At 39.1% G+C, this 18,741-nt stretch overlaps 1 protein-coding gene across 8 annotated transcripts in view; it reads left to right on the plus strand.

The window, feature by feature from the left end:
* PLD1 (phospholipase D1) overlaps positions 1–18,741 on the plus strand; it is a 209,934-nt gene that overhangs the window by 140,591 nt on the left and 50,602 nt on the right. For all 8 annotated transcript variants that reach the window (XM_023260401.2, XM_019840111.3, XM_045037268.1 and 5 more), the window contains 3 exons: positions 831–944; positions 11,716–11,826; positions 14,231–14,319. In XM_023260401.2, coding sequence (XP_023116169.2) covers positions 831–944; positions 11,716–11,826; positions 14,231–14,319 — 314 coding nt within the window. The remainder of the gene's footprint in view (positions 1–830; positions 945–11,715; positions 11,827–14,230; positions 14,320–18,741) is intronic.

Consider the following 18,741-nt stretch of genomic DNA (forward strand, 5'->3'; position numbering starts at 1 on the left):
TTATTTTATCAACAGCTTAGAGTCTCCCCTTATTTTTCATTAACGTGAGCTTTCGTTTACATAAACTTGATAACCTCTTAGAAACAATGGAAATATTTTTAACCAAAATTAAGGGAGCATGAATGAATAAATGAAGGGACATTACTTTTAACCTGCTAGTAGCTGTGATTGGTTTGGGGATTTCTGTTGCTTGTATACTCTGTTCCTGGCAGGATAAATTGGTAAGCCCCAAAAAACTTTTTAAAAAGTATACAACCTTTATCTCAGAAAATCTTTTTTGGGTACTTACGTTAAAAAGTAATTCAACAAGGTAATTTATTTGGACATTGCTTCTAATAATTCTGATAAAATGGGAAATAACTGAAATGCACATTAATAGGAATTTATGACATATGGTTCTTCTATATAATTTTCTTGTGAAATTATTAAAATATACAGTTATACATTACTCTGACAGGATAGTAAGAAATCAGTTTACAAAAACCACAACATAGTAAGAAATCAGTTTACAAAAAAAATACAATTTTTGGAATTATATACCTCTGTAACTCTAGATGACACTTAGGCTTTCTTTAAAAATATAAAACAGTACATGCCTTACTCCAAAAGGTAAAGGAGGAAGGGAAAAAGGAGTTCTCTGCCACTGGAAAATGGAAAGAGCACAAAAATAAATCATCTATTGCCTCTTCAACTAGAAATATTCACTGTTAACATTTTTCTTTTTCAAATGAATCTTAATTTCTTTTATAATCACAAAAGTAGGGAGGAATGGAGCTATTTTCTCATCTGGATCTTTTTTTTTTTTTTTAATCTGTTTTTCTTCATTTTAGATAATGAAATCAAAGTATCGGTCCCTTTCGTACCCTTTTCTGCTTCCAAAATCTCAAACAACAGCCCATGAGCTGAAATACCAAGTGCCTGGGTCTGTCCATGCCAATGTACAGGTAAGTCTGGCTTTTCTGTTACACCAAATGCTCCTGGGTAGACTTACTCTTATTAGATCAAGTGCCTAGTACATTGGCTTCATATTTTTCAGTGAGTGCCACTCCAAAACATATCTGAATAGGTCTTATAAAACTTAGTATTATATTTCCTGTTTAAAAATCTGTTCCATTTATCCTCTTTTTAGAGCTCTTTTATAAATATGATCAATGCACATTTTTCCTTCCTCAGCACGTGTTACATCTGTCACTCGTCTTTTATTCTATACTGTAGGGTGTTCATCATTATCTTTACATGTCCATCTTATTTCATCTGTATTATCAGTTTCTTTAGTGACACACTCATGTCCTTTATGCCTCTGTTCCTCCCACTGTAGCTGTCATAGAGTCTTACACATGGTAGGTGATTGATAATTTTCTCAGCTGATATAAAACAATCATTAGGAAGCATGTCCCTTATGAGAGTGTCTCACAGAAAGCATAGTCATTCTTTTTTTTGATTATTTTTTTAATGTTTATTTAATTTTGAGAGGAAGAGAGAGCATGAGCTGGTGAGGGGCAGAGAGAGAAGGAGACACAGAATCTGAGGCAGGCTCCAGGCTCTGAGCTGTCCGCGCAGAGCCCGATGCGGGGCTTGAACCCGTGAACCATGAGATCATGACCCTAGCTGAAGTCAGCTGCTTAACTGACTGAGCCACCCAGGTGCCCCAAAAGCATGTGCATTCTTAATCTATATAATCTTTCATACATAAACTAAAAACATCAAATGCTCAAAAAAATTTATATTTCTTTTTGCTTCTTTTTTTTTAAATATGTTTGATATTATCACTGGTGGGTTGCAGAATGACTTAAAAGGGTTAATCAACCTGGAATAACTCACCTACTTTTACAAAATATGTTTAAAAGTTTCTTTGTCCTCCATTTATAACATTTGCTATAAAGGGCCTGGTTTTGGTTCCCTCAAAAATGTTTTAAGTTTACATGTAAATGAAGAAATCTTTATGTCACAAGGATTCTAATAAATGTGTTCATAATTGGAAAATGAGGAAATAAATAGCCATAGAAAAGGCCAGTCAAGGAAAGGCTTGTCCTGTAATTCCTCCTGAAGTGACTCTAGCAACCTGACATGCAGTAAACCTGGGACTGATACCAGTTAAGCACCAGGAATGTGGCTGATACTTCATATCTAAGAAGCTAATTATAGGTCAGTCTAATTTTAGTTCCCTCATTAACCAAAAGCCTTTTAGAGGCGTTTTTTTGTTTTTTTTTTTTCAACGTTTATTTATTTTTAGGACAGAGAGAGACAGAGCATGAACGGGGGAGGGGCAGAGAGAGAGGGAGACACAGAATCAGAAACAGGCTCCAGGCTCTGAGCCATCAGCCCAGAGCCCGACGCGGGGCTCGAACTCACGGACCGTGAGATCGTGACCTGGGTGAAGTCGGACGCTTAACCGACTGCGCCACCCAGGCGCCCCTAGAGGCGTTTTTAATAGAACATGGAATTTGCTTATTGGAGTCGCATAATTTTACCATATCCCATCTAGCCATCTCAAACTACAAATTGGAAAATTAGGACCCAGTGGGGCTAGGGGACTTGTCTAGGGTCACCAGCTAGTTGGTCGCCAGTAGAGTCGGAGCTTGAAATGCTGTTATGGTCCATTGTTACCCCAGCTCAAGTAAATGAGATCATCAGGGGCAGAGCTCGGATGGGCCACCTTTGGCATTGCTTTTTGTTCAAGGTCATCACTATCAGCATCAAAAGTATTGTTTAAGTAAAGATCCAACAGTCTGCTCCTGGCATCGCTAATGTGGATTTATAGAATCTGGACATGGACTCTAGTGAATATGATTATATATATGAATGAAATGCCTAAATTAGTTACTTTGTACTATATACAAGTAGAGGTATTTGTATTTAAGAAGTAAAAAGACTTTCAGGCCATAGATCAAATAATAGAACCATCAAAAAGATAAGCCACTTGAGAGAATATTTAGTTATCCCAGGCTATAGGAGACAACTAATTTAAACTTAGAGGCACAGATATATATATATATATATATATATATATATATATATATATATGCATTCATATGTAAGTTAATGAATATTTTATGAATCTGTTTAATTTTATTCTACTTGGAGGGAAGAATTACCCATGCTATAAGATAAAATAGGAGCCTTCATGTTAAGAAAATAAGATAATTTAAGATTTGAGACGGCATTAAAATTGACTCAGTGATCAACTTATCAAAGTCAGCAGATGCTAATTAAGCATCTGTTAAAAAGGAATTTCTGGGAATTGTACATTTTTGTGATCAGCAAAGGAAGTTTTATCCAATGTTGCATGCACCTACATCTTCTACTATCCCTCGTTAAAGCCCTGTTTTACATATTCTCATCTGGTCCCCCCAGCAAGGTAGATAGTTACTCTGCATGGTCTAGTCTATAAAATGTCTCCCTTAAGTCACTTCTCTGCATCACTGGATATGGTGTTAGAGGTGGGGCTGGATCTGTGATATCTCCTGATACGCTTGTATGTTCATCCTCAATCTGCTCTGGTTGGCCTGGACTCAGAAACCTGTAAAGCCAATTGATTTGAAAGGAAGTCCACCAAGACTTACTCATTAATGCATTTATTCAGGCAACATATGTTTATTAAGTGCCATCTGTTTGCACAGTGAAGTCGTCAATGCATACTTGAGTGCTGAGGAAGACAAAAGTTCTCTGCCTCTGGAAACATAGTTAGCTGAGGGAGAGAAAGCTGCCACGTGGAAATATTCAGTTAACAATGCTAGGTGTGGCCTAGGACTAAATGCCAGCCTGAGAGTTTGGCAGTAAGAGTGAGAGAACCGTGTGGGTGTCTCCTGTAAGGGATAAGCCTGCCTGCTCATCCATGGGGGAACTGACTGCCGCAGGCCATTTGCTCTTGAAGAGGGAGTAGATGAAGTTGAGGTGGCATAAGGCCAGATTAGGGATGCCCTGGACTACTGACCTGGTTAATTTGGACCCGATCCTGGAGGCATAAATGAACTTTAGAACTTATTTTTCATCCAGGGAGAAGCACGATACAGGAATGCTTTATGAAAATTAACTTAGATCAGAATCTTACAAACCCAGTTTTACTCGTGAAATGCTAATAGCTCTTCCACAAAAAAAGATTCCACGGACAGATAAGTTTTTGTAGATTTTTCAAACCCAGGATTTCTTAGTGCCTTTGTTATGCTAATATGCAGCATGGAATCACTAGGAATGAATGTGCTGTGAGAAACTTCCCACGCTAAATTGACAGAGGATCTCTCTCATTTTGTCGCATGTCTATTTCCATCTTTGAACAAACACACTTTGGGACCTAAAGTTTTTACATGGGAAGAACTTAGATTAGAAAGAGAGTGGAAGCAAGGAGACCAGGAAGGAGGCTGTGACTTTCATTCTAGCATCTACAAAGTTTGCATTTATAAATTCGTGTTCCTTTTCTTAAAAAGGACTCCCCCCACAATTTCAAGTGTTAGAACTCACAAAACCTGTGTCTCTACTGGCTGCCAGGAGTTGTTTTTCAGACCTGCCAAAATTAGTTCAATTGTGAAAACAGTGGGCACAGCCAGACAGTGCAACTTTTTGAAGTCAGGAAAGTCTGAGATGACCAGAAACCAAAAAAAAGAAAAGAAGTGACCCTGCTCCGTTTCTCCTTTCCCGTAAAGTTCTGACCACGGTGTTGTTTCACTTCACATTTACTGTCTCTAAACGGTATTCATCTTGTCTAGACATTATTGTTTTCAAGTCATGAGTGTATGGAGCTTAGAGGCCAAAGGCAATAATCTGGCTGAATCCCTGGTTTTCCAGAGAACCCAGGAGGGAGCCAGGAGATAGGACCTGGTTGTGAAGTAGGCAACTTGATTTTTTTTTTTATTGAAAAAAAATTTTTTAATGTTTATTTATTTTTGATAGAAAGAGAGAGAGGGACACAGAGCAGGAGCGGGGGAGGGGCAGAGAGAGAGGGAGACACAGAATCCAAAGCAGGCTCCAGGTTCTGAGCTGTCCACACAGAGCCCGACGTGGGGCTCGAGCCCATGAACTGTGAGATCATGACCTGAGCCAAAGTCAGACACTTAACTGACTGAACCACCCAGGCACCCCAGCAACTTGATTTTTAAAGGGTTTGTTGTCCTATTTCTAGACCCTCCACTCTCTCAGCTATTGTGTGGCAGTAGCCATATAACTCTTACATACTCTTGGTTGAGAAATTTAACACTGTTTAATAAAGTTCTTTCTTAGGGCTATTCTTTTTAAACTTTTTATTTAATGTTTGTTTCTGAGAGAGAGGGAGAGAAGAGACTGAGCATGAGCAGGGGAGGGGCAGAGAGAGAGGGAGATAGGGAATCTGAAGCACGCTCCCGGCCCTGAGCTGTCAGCACAGAGCCCGACACACAGCTCAAACTCGTGAGCTGCAAGAGCATGACCTGAGCCAAAGTTGGATGCTTAACTGACTGAGCCATAGGGCTATTCTTTTTAACAAATTTTAATATGATTTCTAACATAGTTTATTGTTCATAATATAATTTAGAGACCACAAGGTTAATTAACTCAAAGGGAGCAAGGGGCTGGAGCAAGGGGAAGAGGTGGAATCTAGAGTCAGACTATGTGCAAAGCCTAGATTTGCTACATGCTAGCTGTGCAACCTTGGGAAAATACTTCCCATCTCTGTTTGCATTTTCTTCGTTGATAAAACAGAGACAATAATAGTATCTGCTTCATAGGGTTGTGATGATGGCTAAATAAGCAAACCCATGCAAACTACTTAGAGGAAGTGCACTCATTGTGGATTAGATCGATACTACCTTCAGTCTTCAAGCTTTCCCTAGTGTTTTCAAGACTTTGGAACAAAGAAGTTGACATTTTTCTGGATGGGTCGCTAGGCTACTTCTGGATACAAAGTCTTTATACCATGTGTTTATTGAAGGGGAGAGAAGCATTTGACATAATAAAGTAGATAAATCATAGGGGCAATTTGTGTTTTTTATTGGAAAAAGGGAACCCGATTATTTAATTTTTTTGACACACAACCATTGGGTCCAACCATCCTTGGTGATTCCACACCAGCCCTGACACATAGCCATTACAGAAGGCTTGCCACAGCCTGCCCGGGAGACTGGAGCCAGGCCTGCCCCCACCAACACAGATTTCTGCTACTGAAAAAAAGGAAGGAGAGGCGAGGGGAGGCGAGGGGAGGCGAGGGGAGGGAAGGGAAGGAAGAAAAGAATTCATGCTGACTTCAGCAACTTCCACCATCACTTTTAGAATAATCTTGGGTGTTTCCCCTCAGAGCTGGGCATTCTCAGAAGCCTGCCAAGAACATTGAGAGAAGACAAAGCAGGACAAAGGCATGGGGCAGAGAATTGGAGGAAAGACAGCTCTGAAACTGCTTATGCATAGACAGTATAAAAGAACTTGTTTTCCCCCTAAAAAGAACAAACTAGATTCCTGAATGCTATCACTGCCACTTCAGGTAAATGACCTAGACAGAAGACATTCGACATGTCTATTAAGGTAAAAGAAAAAGCCTGATGCCAAATTGGCATCAATATGGAATCAATATAGGGAACAATCTTTTTTTATTAAATTGGGCAGCTTCGTGCAGAAAAGCTATCCCTTAGACAGTCATTGTTGGGAAGTCCTGCCAAATTGAGGGAAATAATTCCACTGCAGTTAGGTCTTTGATCTCTTTGTCTGTTAAAAAATACATTAAACAGAAAAGAAACTAAACAGGCAAGTGTGAATGACATCCAAATTATATTACTGGAAAAATGTGTTTCTGCACTTGGGGAGAATGGCCAAATGACTCTCCAAAGGCTGTCAATGTAGGAATCAATGTAGATTTCAAAGGACCACAAGATGTTTTGTATTGTGAAAAAATAAAGTAGGTAGGTGAGGATAAAAAGAAAGCCACTTAACTTACTTCTAAGGCAGTTTCCTAACATGGAAGCTGTTTTCCATTTATGGACTGGGTCTTCATGCAGTAGCATTTCTGTACTTGCTACTTGGCTGGAGAAGCCCCGTGAGAGGGGAATGTTTACTCCCTGTCCAGCACTGCATTGAGCTTTTTGAGGATTATCTCCTTCAATACCGGAAGGAAGAGCCTGATAGTATGAGGCAAATTCTTTTTTTTTTTTTTTATCTTATATATGAAATTTATTGTCAAATTGGTTTCCATACAACACCCAGTGCTCATCCCGAAAGGTGATTCTTGAACTAATTCCTATTTCTTGGTGCTCCTGGCCTGCTGTGCCCTCAGTATGGACTGGCAGAGTGAGGGCCAACAGTCTGAGTGCCTCCCTGGTCTCCTGGCCCAGGCCACCAGTGACCTCTGCTTGAGAGACATATGAAAAGTGCTCTGGTCCTAGCAGTCTCTGGTCCATGATTGACTTGGGAGTTTAGGGAAATAAAAAGAAATTAAGATATGTGCTGAATTTATAGGGAAGCAAAGCATAATAGTAAGAGAAAAGCAACTTGGGACAAATACTAAGGAAGTTTTGAAAGTTTTCCTTCAAGAAGAGACTTCTGTATATTCAGCTTAGGCCCACTGTATATAAGGGGATCAGGGCTTGTGGATAAAGAGAAGGTTATCTGTCTGTCTGTCTGTTTGTCTGTCTTTACAAAGTGATTCCACCATTCTGTACATTACTCAGTACTCACCGTGATAGCTATGGTCACCATGTATCGCTGAACAACATTATTACAGTATCATTGACCATATGTGACTTATTTATTTTATAATTAGAAGTTTGACCTCTTAATCCCCTTCACCTATTTCACCTGAGAAGGCTATCTTTTTTTTTTTTTTCAACTTTTATTTATTTTTGGGACAGAGAGAGACAGAGCATGAACGGGGGAGGGGCAGAGAGAGAGGGAGACACAGAATCGGAAGCAGGCTCCAGGCTCTGAGCCATCAGCCCAGAGCCTGACGCGGGGCTCGAACTCACGGACCGCGAGATCGTGACCTGGCTGAAGTCGGACGCTTAACTGACTGCGCCACCCAGGCGCCCCGAGAAGGCTATCTTTAAAGCTAAAAAAAATAGGACATGGTACAATGGAAAATAACTGGGTCTAGTTACGGTTTTGAGGCTAAAACATAAAATTAGAAATATGCTCTTTTTATATACTTTAAAATTGTGTATTCAAACTTGAGGTTTCAAAAGTGAGGGTTAGATTTGATTCTCAGTGTATACTTGGGGTGGGGAGTAAGATGAAGCCCATTTCTGCATGTGTGAGCAAGGGTTTGAGGCTTGTCTCCGTTACATTGGTTTAAAACAAAAATGCAGGCCAAGTTGGTCAGATCAGTGAAGAAAAAGGGGAGAGTAAATCTTAAATTTAAAAAGAGTAAATCTTAAATTTAAAAAATTGGTCAGTCACAATGTGTTTGACCTATGTGGCTCTTTATAAGCTTTCTAGACCATCAAGCGTTTCAAGCGGTCAAGCTGATTTGTAGATCACCTCAGGGTCCCTGGTTCAGGGGTAGAGGCAGGACCAAAGGGAAATCTGTGTTTTTAGTATTTTTGTGGTGATAGATTTTAACTAATTAGGATAATAGTAAGTGAATAGTAATCCCAAGTTATTTTTTCTTTGTATCACTTGAAAGATATGTTCAAGTTTAATACAAAATGATGACTTGTTAAAGTTAGATGAGTTTTCAGGGTGAGAAAACAATGCAGGTCTGGACTCCGACAATCGAATTGGTAATGCGGAACCCCCCTGTATAGGGGGGCAGCCTCCACATGCTGAGGTTTAATAGGCATTAGGGGGCTCCCCTCCACCTTGCTTATGCTGTCCTTCACGTTCTTCTTTTGGCTTACAAACATACTTATTTTCGGGGCGCCTGGGTGGCTCAGTCGGTTGAGCATCGAACTTTGGCTCAGGTCATGATCTCATAATTTGTGAGTTCGAGCCCCGCGTCGGGCTTTCTGCTGTCAGTGTGGACCTGCCTTGGATCCTCTGTCCCCCTTCCTCTCTTGGCACCCCCTCTCAAAAAGAAATGAACATTACAAAAAACAAATATGTTTATTTTAAACATTTAAAGGCTTCCATGAACGGAAACATTTACCATTACTTTCACAGGAAAGATGGTAAATACATGACCTGCATGCATTGCCTTCATGGCAGCCATTGGCCATCAACCTTAGCTTCCCTCCCCAGTGTCTCTGGTTCCAAGGGAGACTCTTTTCGGCATAATTGTCCAGGAAGCCACTTTAATTAGACTTGAACCCTATTTGGCACTCCCAATTTATATCTTATGTTAATGGTTTGTTAAATCTTTGAATCGGGGCACATTTTGAGAGTGAGAAAGGAAAGAAAAGTATAAGGTTTCAGGATTTGAGGGGAAGACTGAGAAGTTACCACCAAGGATGGTATATAAATTTTGCCTGGAAGTTTTTAGAGGTAGAAATCCCATACATCAAATAAATACTATGTGCCACATACCTACTTCTTTTTGTGTTTGTTATGACATTTATTTTTTTACCCAGTAGCTGTGGGGCGTGGGGGTGGGAGGAAGGGAGGGGGAGAGAGAGAGAGAGAGAGAGAGAGAGAGAGAGAGAGAGAGAGAGAGAGGGATCTCATATCTCAGTTGTACAGTGGAGGAAACCGAGTCTCCCTGATATTAAAATGACTTGTTCAAGGGGAAAGAGCTAGTAAGGGCAGAGGTGTAACACAGATCTCCAGATTTCCTATCTGTCCAGTATACTCTGCAATTTCATACATTGTTCCCAGAGTCATATAGAATCAAATCATTATGTGTAGTGTAAGAATCTTGTCAAGGTGGCCTGCATTTTCAGGGCTATGCCCTTAGCAATAAGATTCAACATAAATTTGAGTGGACTAACAATGGAAACTTCCATTTGTTCAACACTGTGTTATTTCTACTGATGGACAATAATGCAGTTCCTTAGAGATTATGAATCAAGGTATTTTCCCCGTGTGGATCATATTTATTTAAATTTTCCTTAGGAGTTTTTTTTTTTTTTTTTAAGAGAGAAAGAGAGAAAGCAAGTGGGCAGGGGCAGAGAGACAGGCAGAGAGAGAGAGAGAATTCCAAGCAGGTTCCACTGTCAGTGCAGAGCCTTTGCAGGGCTTGAACTCACAAACCATGAGATCATGACCTGAGCTGAAATCAAGAGTGGGACGCTTCACCGACTGAGCCACCCAGGTGTCCCCATTATGAGTTTTCTTTTGAGATATTTGCCTATTGCTGTTCACAATTAAATTTTCCAACTGTACATATTCATCTGATAAAATTAAGTAAATGTTTCGAGGAAAACTATTTTGTAATAAATACCTCATAGTAAATAAAGGAATAACATTTTGAGGATAACATAATCGATGATGTTAGTAAGTACTAGTTTGAATTTAATTAGTGTTATAGAGGCAATTTTTAAAGCTATTGATTAGATCAAGAATTTTACCAACTTTTATATATAACAGACATAAAACCAATTATGTACTAGATTGCTTTATACATTCCTAATAATGTGGAGCCATTCTTTTATTTTCAATTTCAGTTGACCTCATGAGAGACAGTTTCAATATTCATTTCAAATCAGGAGGAGCAAATAGTGATTCTTCTGCAATGTCATGCTACTGCTCAAGGAAGTAGTAATAAGTATCTATTTACTGAGCACCTACTGTATGCTTAACATAATATTTATTGAGCACCTACTGTATGCCTAACATTGTACTGAAGTCATAGTTAGAATGCTGGAAAAGTGACCAACAGTGGTTCTTAGTGCTGCAGGTTTGCATGTCCTCCAGACCACCCTCCTGTGCACAGCCCCAGTGTACTGTCCAGCGTCTCTGACATGATCTGCCAGAGCTCAAATGCATCCTCTAACGTTCTAATTAATAATAGCAATACCACATACTAGGTAACAGGCCTCCTGCACACTTCTCAGAGATTCATTTCATCCTCTCCACAACCCTATAAAATAGATATTCAACTTAATAAAACAGAAATATGAGGCACCAGGAGGTTGAGAAACTTGACCAGGATCAAAGCTACAAAGTGGTTGGGCTAAGCTTTGAACTAGCTGATCCCACTAGGTATCAGCGTACTTAACACATACTCAGGCACCTGAGCTGGAAGCTCTTGATGTAATCCAGGTAGGAGCAAGTGAGTGTCTGAATAGAGGGAGGCAGTAGGACTGAGAAAGATGAACAGTGAAGAAGCACACCAAGAATCAGACAGCCGATTAAAGCCGCAGTCAAGATTATATATCTAAATGAATCTATTGGCATTTTAAAAGGTATTAATCTGAGCACTATTTGGGGAAAAAGGAATCAGCACATTATCACGTCAGAGCTAGGGTGACTATATCACATGACTCAAACCAGGACACTTTGGAGAGTAACGGTGGTACTATTAATAAATAGTAATTGTGGAACCATCATGGAAAAAGAATACCAATGGTCACCCTACTCATAGCCCCCAAAAGAGCTACTTTTGAAAGACTCTTGGTAGAAACCACACTTTGTGGTTTGCAGTGTTGACAAAATAATTCTGGGTGGAGGAGGATATTTTCAGGATTTGATTTCTAGCTGGGCTCCTTCCTTATGGATTATGTCCAAGGACCAGTTTCCCACCCATCTACTCTACTTGGCCCACACATGACACCCACGCCACTCACACACAATCATTCGGTTGTGTAGAAGAAAAAGGATTGATTTCATTGTATTAACACATCTGGTGTCATCTCAATTGTTTACTCATTTCTGATTGCTGCCTTACAGTTGCTCCGCTCTGCTGCTGATTGGTCGGCTGGTATAAAGTACCATGAAGAGTCCATCCATACTGCTTATATCCATGTGATAGAGAACAGCAAGCACTATATCTACATAGAGGTAAGTCCTGCTCATGTAAACTAGTAGGACAACCTGCCTTCCCATAAATAGCTCACAGACACTGCAGGGTCCCCAAACTCAGGATCTGCTACATTAATCAGCCTATGTTGAGATATGAATTCAGGTAACCTGAATTTTTACCTCCCCGGCATACCTGACACTCACTTTGTGTTTTCATTAACTCAGGACTCTAATAGGAGTCCCCCAAGTTCTTGTTATTAAAATGTATCAACTCACTATGATATTATTAGCCAGAAATACCATAACATGGATGAGTACATTTTTTACTTGTCTTGAGTTGGAGGGTCCAAGTGTAAGGCGTGTGCTGCTTCAGGAGAGCACATACAAGGGTAATTTGCAAAAATAGAGACCACTGGATGCCTCTGGTTTGGCGATATTGGAATAGGGAGAATATAAGGAAAGGAACATAGAAAAGGAAGATGTGAGAATATTGAAGGCATGTACCATTTTCTTCAATCCTCTATGAACCATTTAAAACTTTTGTCAGATGCCAGAGTTTGTGTTCAGAGAATAGGAGAAAATCTAGAGACACTGGGTTTAGATTGGGAACCTTAACTCAACTTCAAAGTAGATATAAAGCTAGCTTAGAGCATGTAGAAAATCCTGAAAAAAAAAAGTCACGATAATGTAAAAGTAAGTCAGAGCACATCTTTTGTCTTTATTTTAGTCTTGTCTTTCCCGTTGAACTTTTTTTTTCTTTTGTAATACGTGGAGGGAGATGAGTTTCCTGGAGAAAATCATCCTAACCCTATATTTCTTCCCATTGAGTCTGGGCCTCTGCCTTCCATGCAGTGACTACTCACTAAGGGTGAGTAGGAGAGAATTAGACCTCTATTTCATAGTCCTGGAGAAAGAGAAGTTGATTACAAATATTAGCAGGCCAAATGCAATACAGTATTCTGGATGGGACTATGCAACAAAAAAAGGACTCTGAATATCAAAGTCTGGAGCTTTGTATTAATACTAATACAATTAGTATTATTAATTTCAACAATTATACCATAACAATATAAGATATTAATGGCTGCCTCATCCATTACCCAGAATCCTTTTGTTTTATCTCTTTTTAGTAGCATTAAGTCAGCCTTTCTTATTAATGCTACCACAGTCTTAAATGAGGTCAGTAATGCCATGTGGATACACATGGCTGTGGACACAAACCTTGTGGTTAACACCTCTAGCAGAGGTAAGTGGTTGGCATTTACCCTGCTCTCCCCAAAAAGGAAGAACAGGCCATGGCATGTGGCCATGTTTACAGCTGAGGAATGCTGAGCCTCTCTGTAATATGAATTCAGAAAAACAAACATGGTTTGGTTGCCGCTGAAATTTTTATTTGATGCCTTAAGGGGAAACGGATTCTCAAATGAATTCCCGCACAATGTCTTCTGGTAAGTTTGTCTTATGGAGGCAGTTTACAGACTTCTGTACTTAAGTATAAAAACACGTAAACTAGTAAAAGTGATGATGTTGCAAAGGGATGATAACCATAGTTTGAGTCATTGCTTATATGTCTCTTTAAGATGATTAGCAAAGATTACTTTGTGATGATGAGACTTATAAATCACAAATATATTACAACAGTGTATATAAATATGTAGTAGTGATAATATTTGTACCTAATTACTAACATCCCCTTTATGCAGCAACTAAATCTTTTATACCAATATGATGATAATGTCTTGCCCTAGTTTTTTGGTAAAAGTTTTAAAGAATATTTTATAGGTAACTGAATAGTACAGATTACTTAAGCAAAAAGGAAAAATATTTCTTTTTCCGTTTTATTGGTTTATTTATATATATGAAACGTACTTGTGAAAGAGATTTGAAGCTACTTAAAATAGATGTTCGGAAATAATAAGAGAGCCAAACAAATGAGACAAGGCAAGAGAAGATACTAGGGGATAATAGAGGATGGACGGAGAAAATTAGACCAGGATTCTGCCGTCTACCCTGCTAGAAAGGTAAACTTAGCACGAAACAGAATGCTTACCAATATAGGATTTTAAATCGTGAGCATTTGCACAATACATGTATCTGTAAACCTAATATCCCTATTGATTAAATTTGGAATGTTCCTCCCTTTCTCAAAATGTAAGTGACAAAGAATTCACATGATGAAATACTAGTGCAGCCTCCCATTTGACTAAGGTATTAGATGTGGTGTTACATAGACGTGCATGAGACCCAGAGTTGAGAAGAGGCTTCTCTTATTCTCGGCGTCATTTAGTTTTCTAAATGATTTTAGTAATAAGAACATGTCTGCTATGTGAAAAAATTTTTTGTAATATCAATGTAGTGTTCATAATATAGCACACTGTCCATATATATATATATATATTTACTAAGATAAGAAAGACTTATAGGATCACTCTATTTCTCGTAGAACCAGTTTTTCATAAGTTGTGCTGATGACAAAGTTGTGTTCAACAAGATAGGTGATGCCATTGCTCAGAGGATCCTGAAAGCTCACAGGTAACATTTTGGCATTTTGGTAAAAGTGGTTACTGCAAATGATTCTTGCATTTACTACTAAAATGACTTTTGAAAGCCCATTTTAAAATACTGTCTTTTCCTAGCAGGCATAAATTGGGGTCAGCTAGCAGTAGGTTATTGGTTCCTTCAGTCTGATTTCAGTGGCTGAGAATTTTGAGTCCATTTTTGAAGGAATCTGAATTCTTCCAGGGCACAGTCATTTTTTCCTGGCCAGTCTCTTTCCCACGCCGTTAGACTTGTGATTTGATTTATTTAATGGCACACAGTTACTGTGTTCACTTAAAAATCAAAGCAAAATAGTCATCATATTTTTCCATGAGTTATATTTAAATTCTGGCTACCCTCTGTCCTATTTCTTCAGCTCATGGGATTATTTTTAAAATAACAGTGTTTTTAAGGTATGACCACACAATCCACCCACTTAAAGTGTACAATTCAGTGATTTTTAGTATACTTTTAGTATACTTAGTTTTAGAACATTTCATCACCCCAGAAGGAAACCCTTTATTTATTAGCAGTCACTACCTAATTCCCCTTATCTTATCCTCTTGCAACCACTAAACTATTTTCTTTCCCCATAGATTTGCCTGGTCTGGGCATTTCAAATTAAATGGAATCATACAGTATATGGTCTTTGTGACTGACTTCTTTCACTTAATTTAATGTTTCCAAGACTCATCTATGTTATAGAATGTTACCAGTATTTCATTTATATTTATTGCCAGGTAATATTCCATTTTCTGGATATACCACATTCTATTTATCCATTTGGGATGTTTCCACTGTTTGGCAATTGTGATTAATGCCGCTGTAAACATCGTGTATTAGTTTTTATGCAGATATATCTTTATTATTCTAGGGGTAGAATTGCAGGGTTATATGGAAATTCTATGCTGAACATTTTGAGAAACCGCCAGGATATTTTCAAAAACAGCTACACCATTTTATATTTCCATAGTGTATGAGGGCTCCAATTTCTGTATCACTGCCAGTAATTACTATCCTCTCTGTTTTTTATTATAACCATCTTAATAGGTGTGAACTGATATCTCACTGTGTGTTTGGTTTGAATTTACCTAATGACTAATGAATGATGTTGAGTATTTTTGTTTGTTTGTTGGCCATTCCGTGTATTATCTCTGGATAAATAGATATTCAGATTTCTTGGCCATTTTTTAATTAGGTTGTCTTTTTATTGTTGAGTTGTGAGAGTTCTCTTATGTATTCTAGATACAAGTGTCCTATCAGATTTATGATTTGCAAGTATTTTCTCCTATTCAGGCTGTTTTCTTTTCTACTTTCTTCATAGTACCTTTTTTTTTTTTTTTCATACTACCTTTTGAAACACAAGTTTTTCATTTTGATAAAGTCTAGTTGATCTGTTTTTTCTTTTGTCACTTCTGCTTTGGTGCCAGGGCTGCAAACTCACCGCCTAATCCAAGACCATGAAGACTTAACACCCCTTTTCTTCTGAGAATTTTGTAATTTTAGCCCTTACACTTAGGTCTTTGATTCATTTTGAGTTACTTTTCATACATGATGTGAGGCAGGAGTCCAACTTCATTCTTTTGCACAGGAATATTCACTTGTTCCAGGGCCGTTTGTTGAAAAGACTGTTCTTTCCCCACTGAATTGTCTTGGCTCCCAGGCTACTTCTTTTTACGGCTGATTTTAATTCTGTGTAGAAGCAGCAAAATACACAGACAAACAATACCATTACATTTTATTATTTCAACTCATTAAACACAGGCAGTAGAGAATGGTAAGTACATACCCATTTGGGAATTCAAACATTTTTGTACTTTGAGCATAACATGGTACTTTAATATCCTCTTTTTAAACATAGTATGTGGGGGTTTTTAGATCTAAGAACATTTTATAACAGTAACTACCAGTGTTTTATGTGATTTATGGTTTATATTTATACTGTTACTGAATCTTCACAAATACTCTTCAAAGTAGATCATATAGTCTTGTTGTCGTTATTGTTGTTGCCGTCCCCATATGTAGAGTTAAAAACTAAGATTCAAGAAGTGATGTGGCTGGACTAAGCCACTAACAACAATAGGCAAACATGGCTTTAAGCTCAAGTCTTTGGACTGCCAAGCCAGTGCCTTCTCCCATACCACGTAACTTCAGTTCATTGCCAGATAGATTTGAGACCCCTTCAGGGTTGCCACCTAAGTGGGTTGGGCCTTTATGTTCCCCCTTCCCATTGAACCAGTCATCAGGTACAGGCCCACTCGAGGAACATGACCTTGGGTGAGGCAGGTCGCTTTGACCAAGGAGTGCAAATCCGGGAGAAGGACTTCACTGTGAGTGAGTAGCCAGCAGCCAGCACTCTCCATGATAAGGGAGTGCTGTCTTGAGCCCATGGTGAGGGCATTTAGGCAGCACACCACAGTACCCACCACATCCTGCAAGGTATACCATAGATCTCGCCATTTACTACACGTCAAAATCACCATTTGACTTTTACAAAAATCCAGGGAGCTGGACTCCATCCAGACTTGCTGGGTCAGAATTTCCTGGAGTGGGGCCCAGGCACTTGTATTTCATAATGGTCCACAGGTAACTCCAGGGCAAAGTCAAGACGGCTCAGTACTCACCTAGAACAGCACGTATGGCCATAAACATTGATGATGATCTGTGCTTTTACAGGTGACTTCTATCTTTTGCCTTCTCATATACTTTTTTTTTTTTAAGACAGTTACCATGGCATCTGTTTCTGAGATAACTTAAAATCGGCTTGTTTACAGTTAAACGTAACCGCATACACCAAGATTTCTCGCATCATGCCAGTCTCTCAATTCTGTGGGTCAATTTATGTCTAATTTACAAAATTAAATTATTCTGTTAACTCTTGCATTTCATTGATGCAGGGGTATCCGCTTTATCTATAAAGCACATTTGACAAAAGAGAAAAATATTTTTTTTTTCATGAAATTGATATAAGTCGCAGAAATCCATTAAGTTGACAAATGAGCTCACTGGGCCGAGCAGTGAGTGGTGAATATTGTAACGGTGATCAGTTAATAAGGAGACTGGGCTGAATCTCAGCTTCACTCATCTGAGTTATTAGTTCCCTACAGTACATGTGTTAATAAGTACCTGCAAGATTTGTTTTCAAAGGCTTTGGGAGCCTGAAAGAACATTTTTCTTTATCATATTAATTTGTCTTTAAAAATCTGGACTTCTTCTAAAATCACAGTATTTCAGGACTGTAAAGAACTTGCAGTTATTTTCTGATTGACTATTTCCCAGTGATCCTATGAGCTGCTTCTGAAAGGAATGGGGATCTGTAGTGAGAGAGCATTGTAGGGTAGCATCTGCTGCAGATTGTATCTCACACTTGGAAGTTCACAGAGCACGTTAAAGATGCAATTTCAAGCCTACTCTGTAGAAAACGAGAAGCGAGTCCATTGAATTGCATATTAACTGTGTGTTATTTAGCTCTGATGTCTCCGTGGTCTCCCTTTCTTTGACAGTCACATTTTAAAGGGCATGGATGTTGCACATAAAATTTTTTGTGGCTATCCATATGTATCCTGGAAATATATTTTACGTTTCCCCCCTTCTCTGCATCTCCACATTATTGTTCATCTCCTGCGTTCATTGTAGCTATAGAATATGTTTTAATAATTCCAAGTCTGTGACCTTGTCTTCTTAGGAAAGGGAGGGGTGGGATTAAAAGGCTCATCTTGCAGCCTGCCTGCAACGGGGCTCCCTGCTTTCACTGAGGGCCGTGGTGTACCATGCCCAAGTTCACCCCCTTTCTTCCTTCATTGACTTCTCTGTGCTCCACTCTTCTGAGACTCCGAACTTCCCTGCCAAGGTCACATGCCTAGCAACAAGTATAATTTTGGCTGTTGGAAAAAGAATAGAATAAAGCACAAAGCAGATGGAGGGAAATGACAGTCAGCATTCAGCCAGGCCTGACCAAGGAACACAGGCTCTCTTCCAGGTCCCTCCCACCCTGGAAAGATCAGAGTCTTTGAATTGCCAACTCCCTCAACTGAGCTGAGACTTTATTTTTCTGCCAGTGCTGGACTCCAGGGAACACCAATTCCCTGTTGTGAGTTCTCTGCTTTCCTCACTTCCTCCTGGTTCCTTCTCAACAGCCATAATTCTTTGCAGAAATAGGTTTTTGCAAAGCTTTCACGCTCTGATCCATGACCTAGAGCCTCAGAACATTGCTCATTCCATGGTGAACTGAGAGTAGCTATGGGAATCTCTGCAGAAATCAAAAGGTCTGCTCTAATTAGTAAAACTGTCTTGGCTCCCAACCCGCTGGAAGCCCGTCTTTAACAACTCAAATCTGACCGGAGGTCAGGGAGAAGAAATCATTATCCGTTGTCTAAAGTCAACGGGTTTATGCCATATTTGAAGAAGCCAAGAGAA

The sequence above is a fragment of the Felis catus genome, chromosome C2, assembly GCF_018350175.1.
Source record: "Felis catus isolate Fca126 chromosome C2, F.catus_Fca126_mat1.0, whole genome shotgun sequence".
NCBI classification, from domain to species: Eukaryota; Metazoa; Chordata; class Mammalia; order Carnivora; family Felidae; genus Felis; species Felis catus.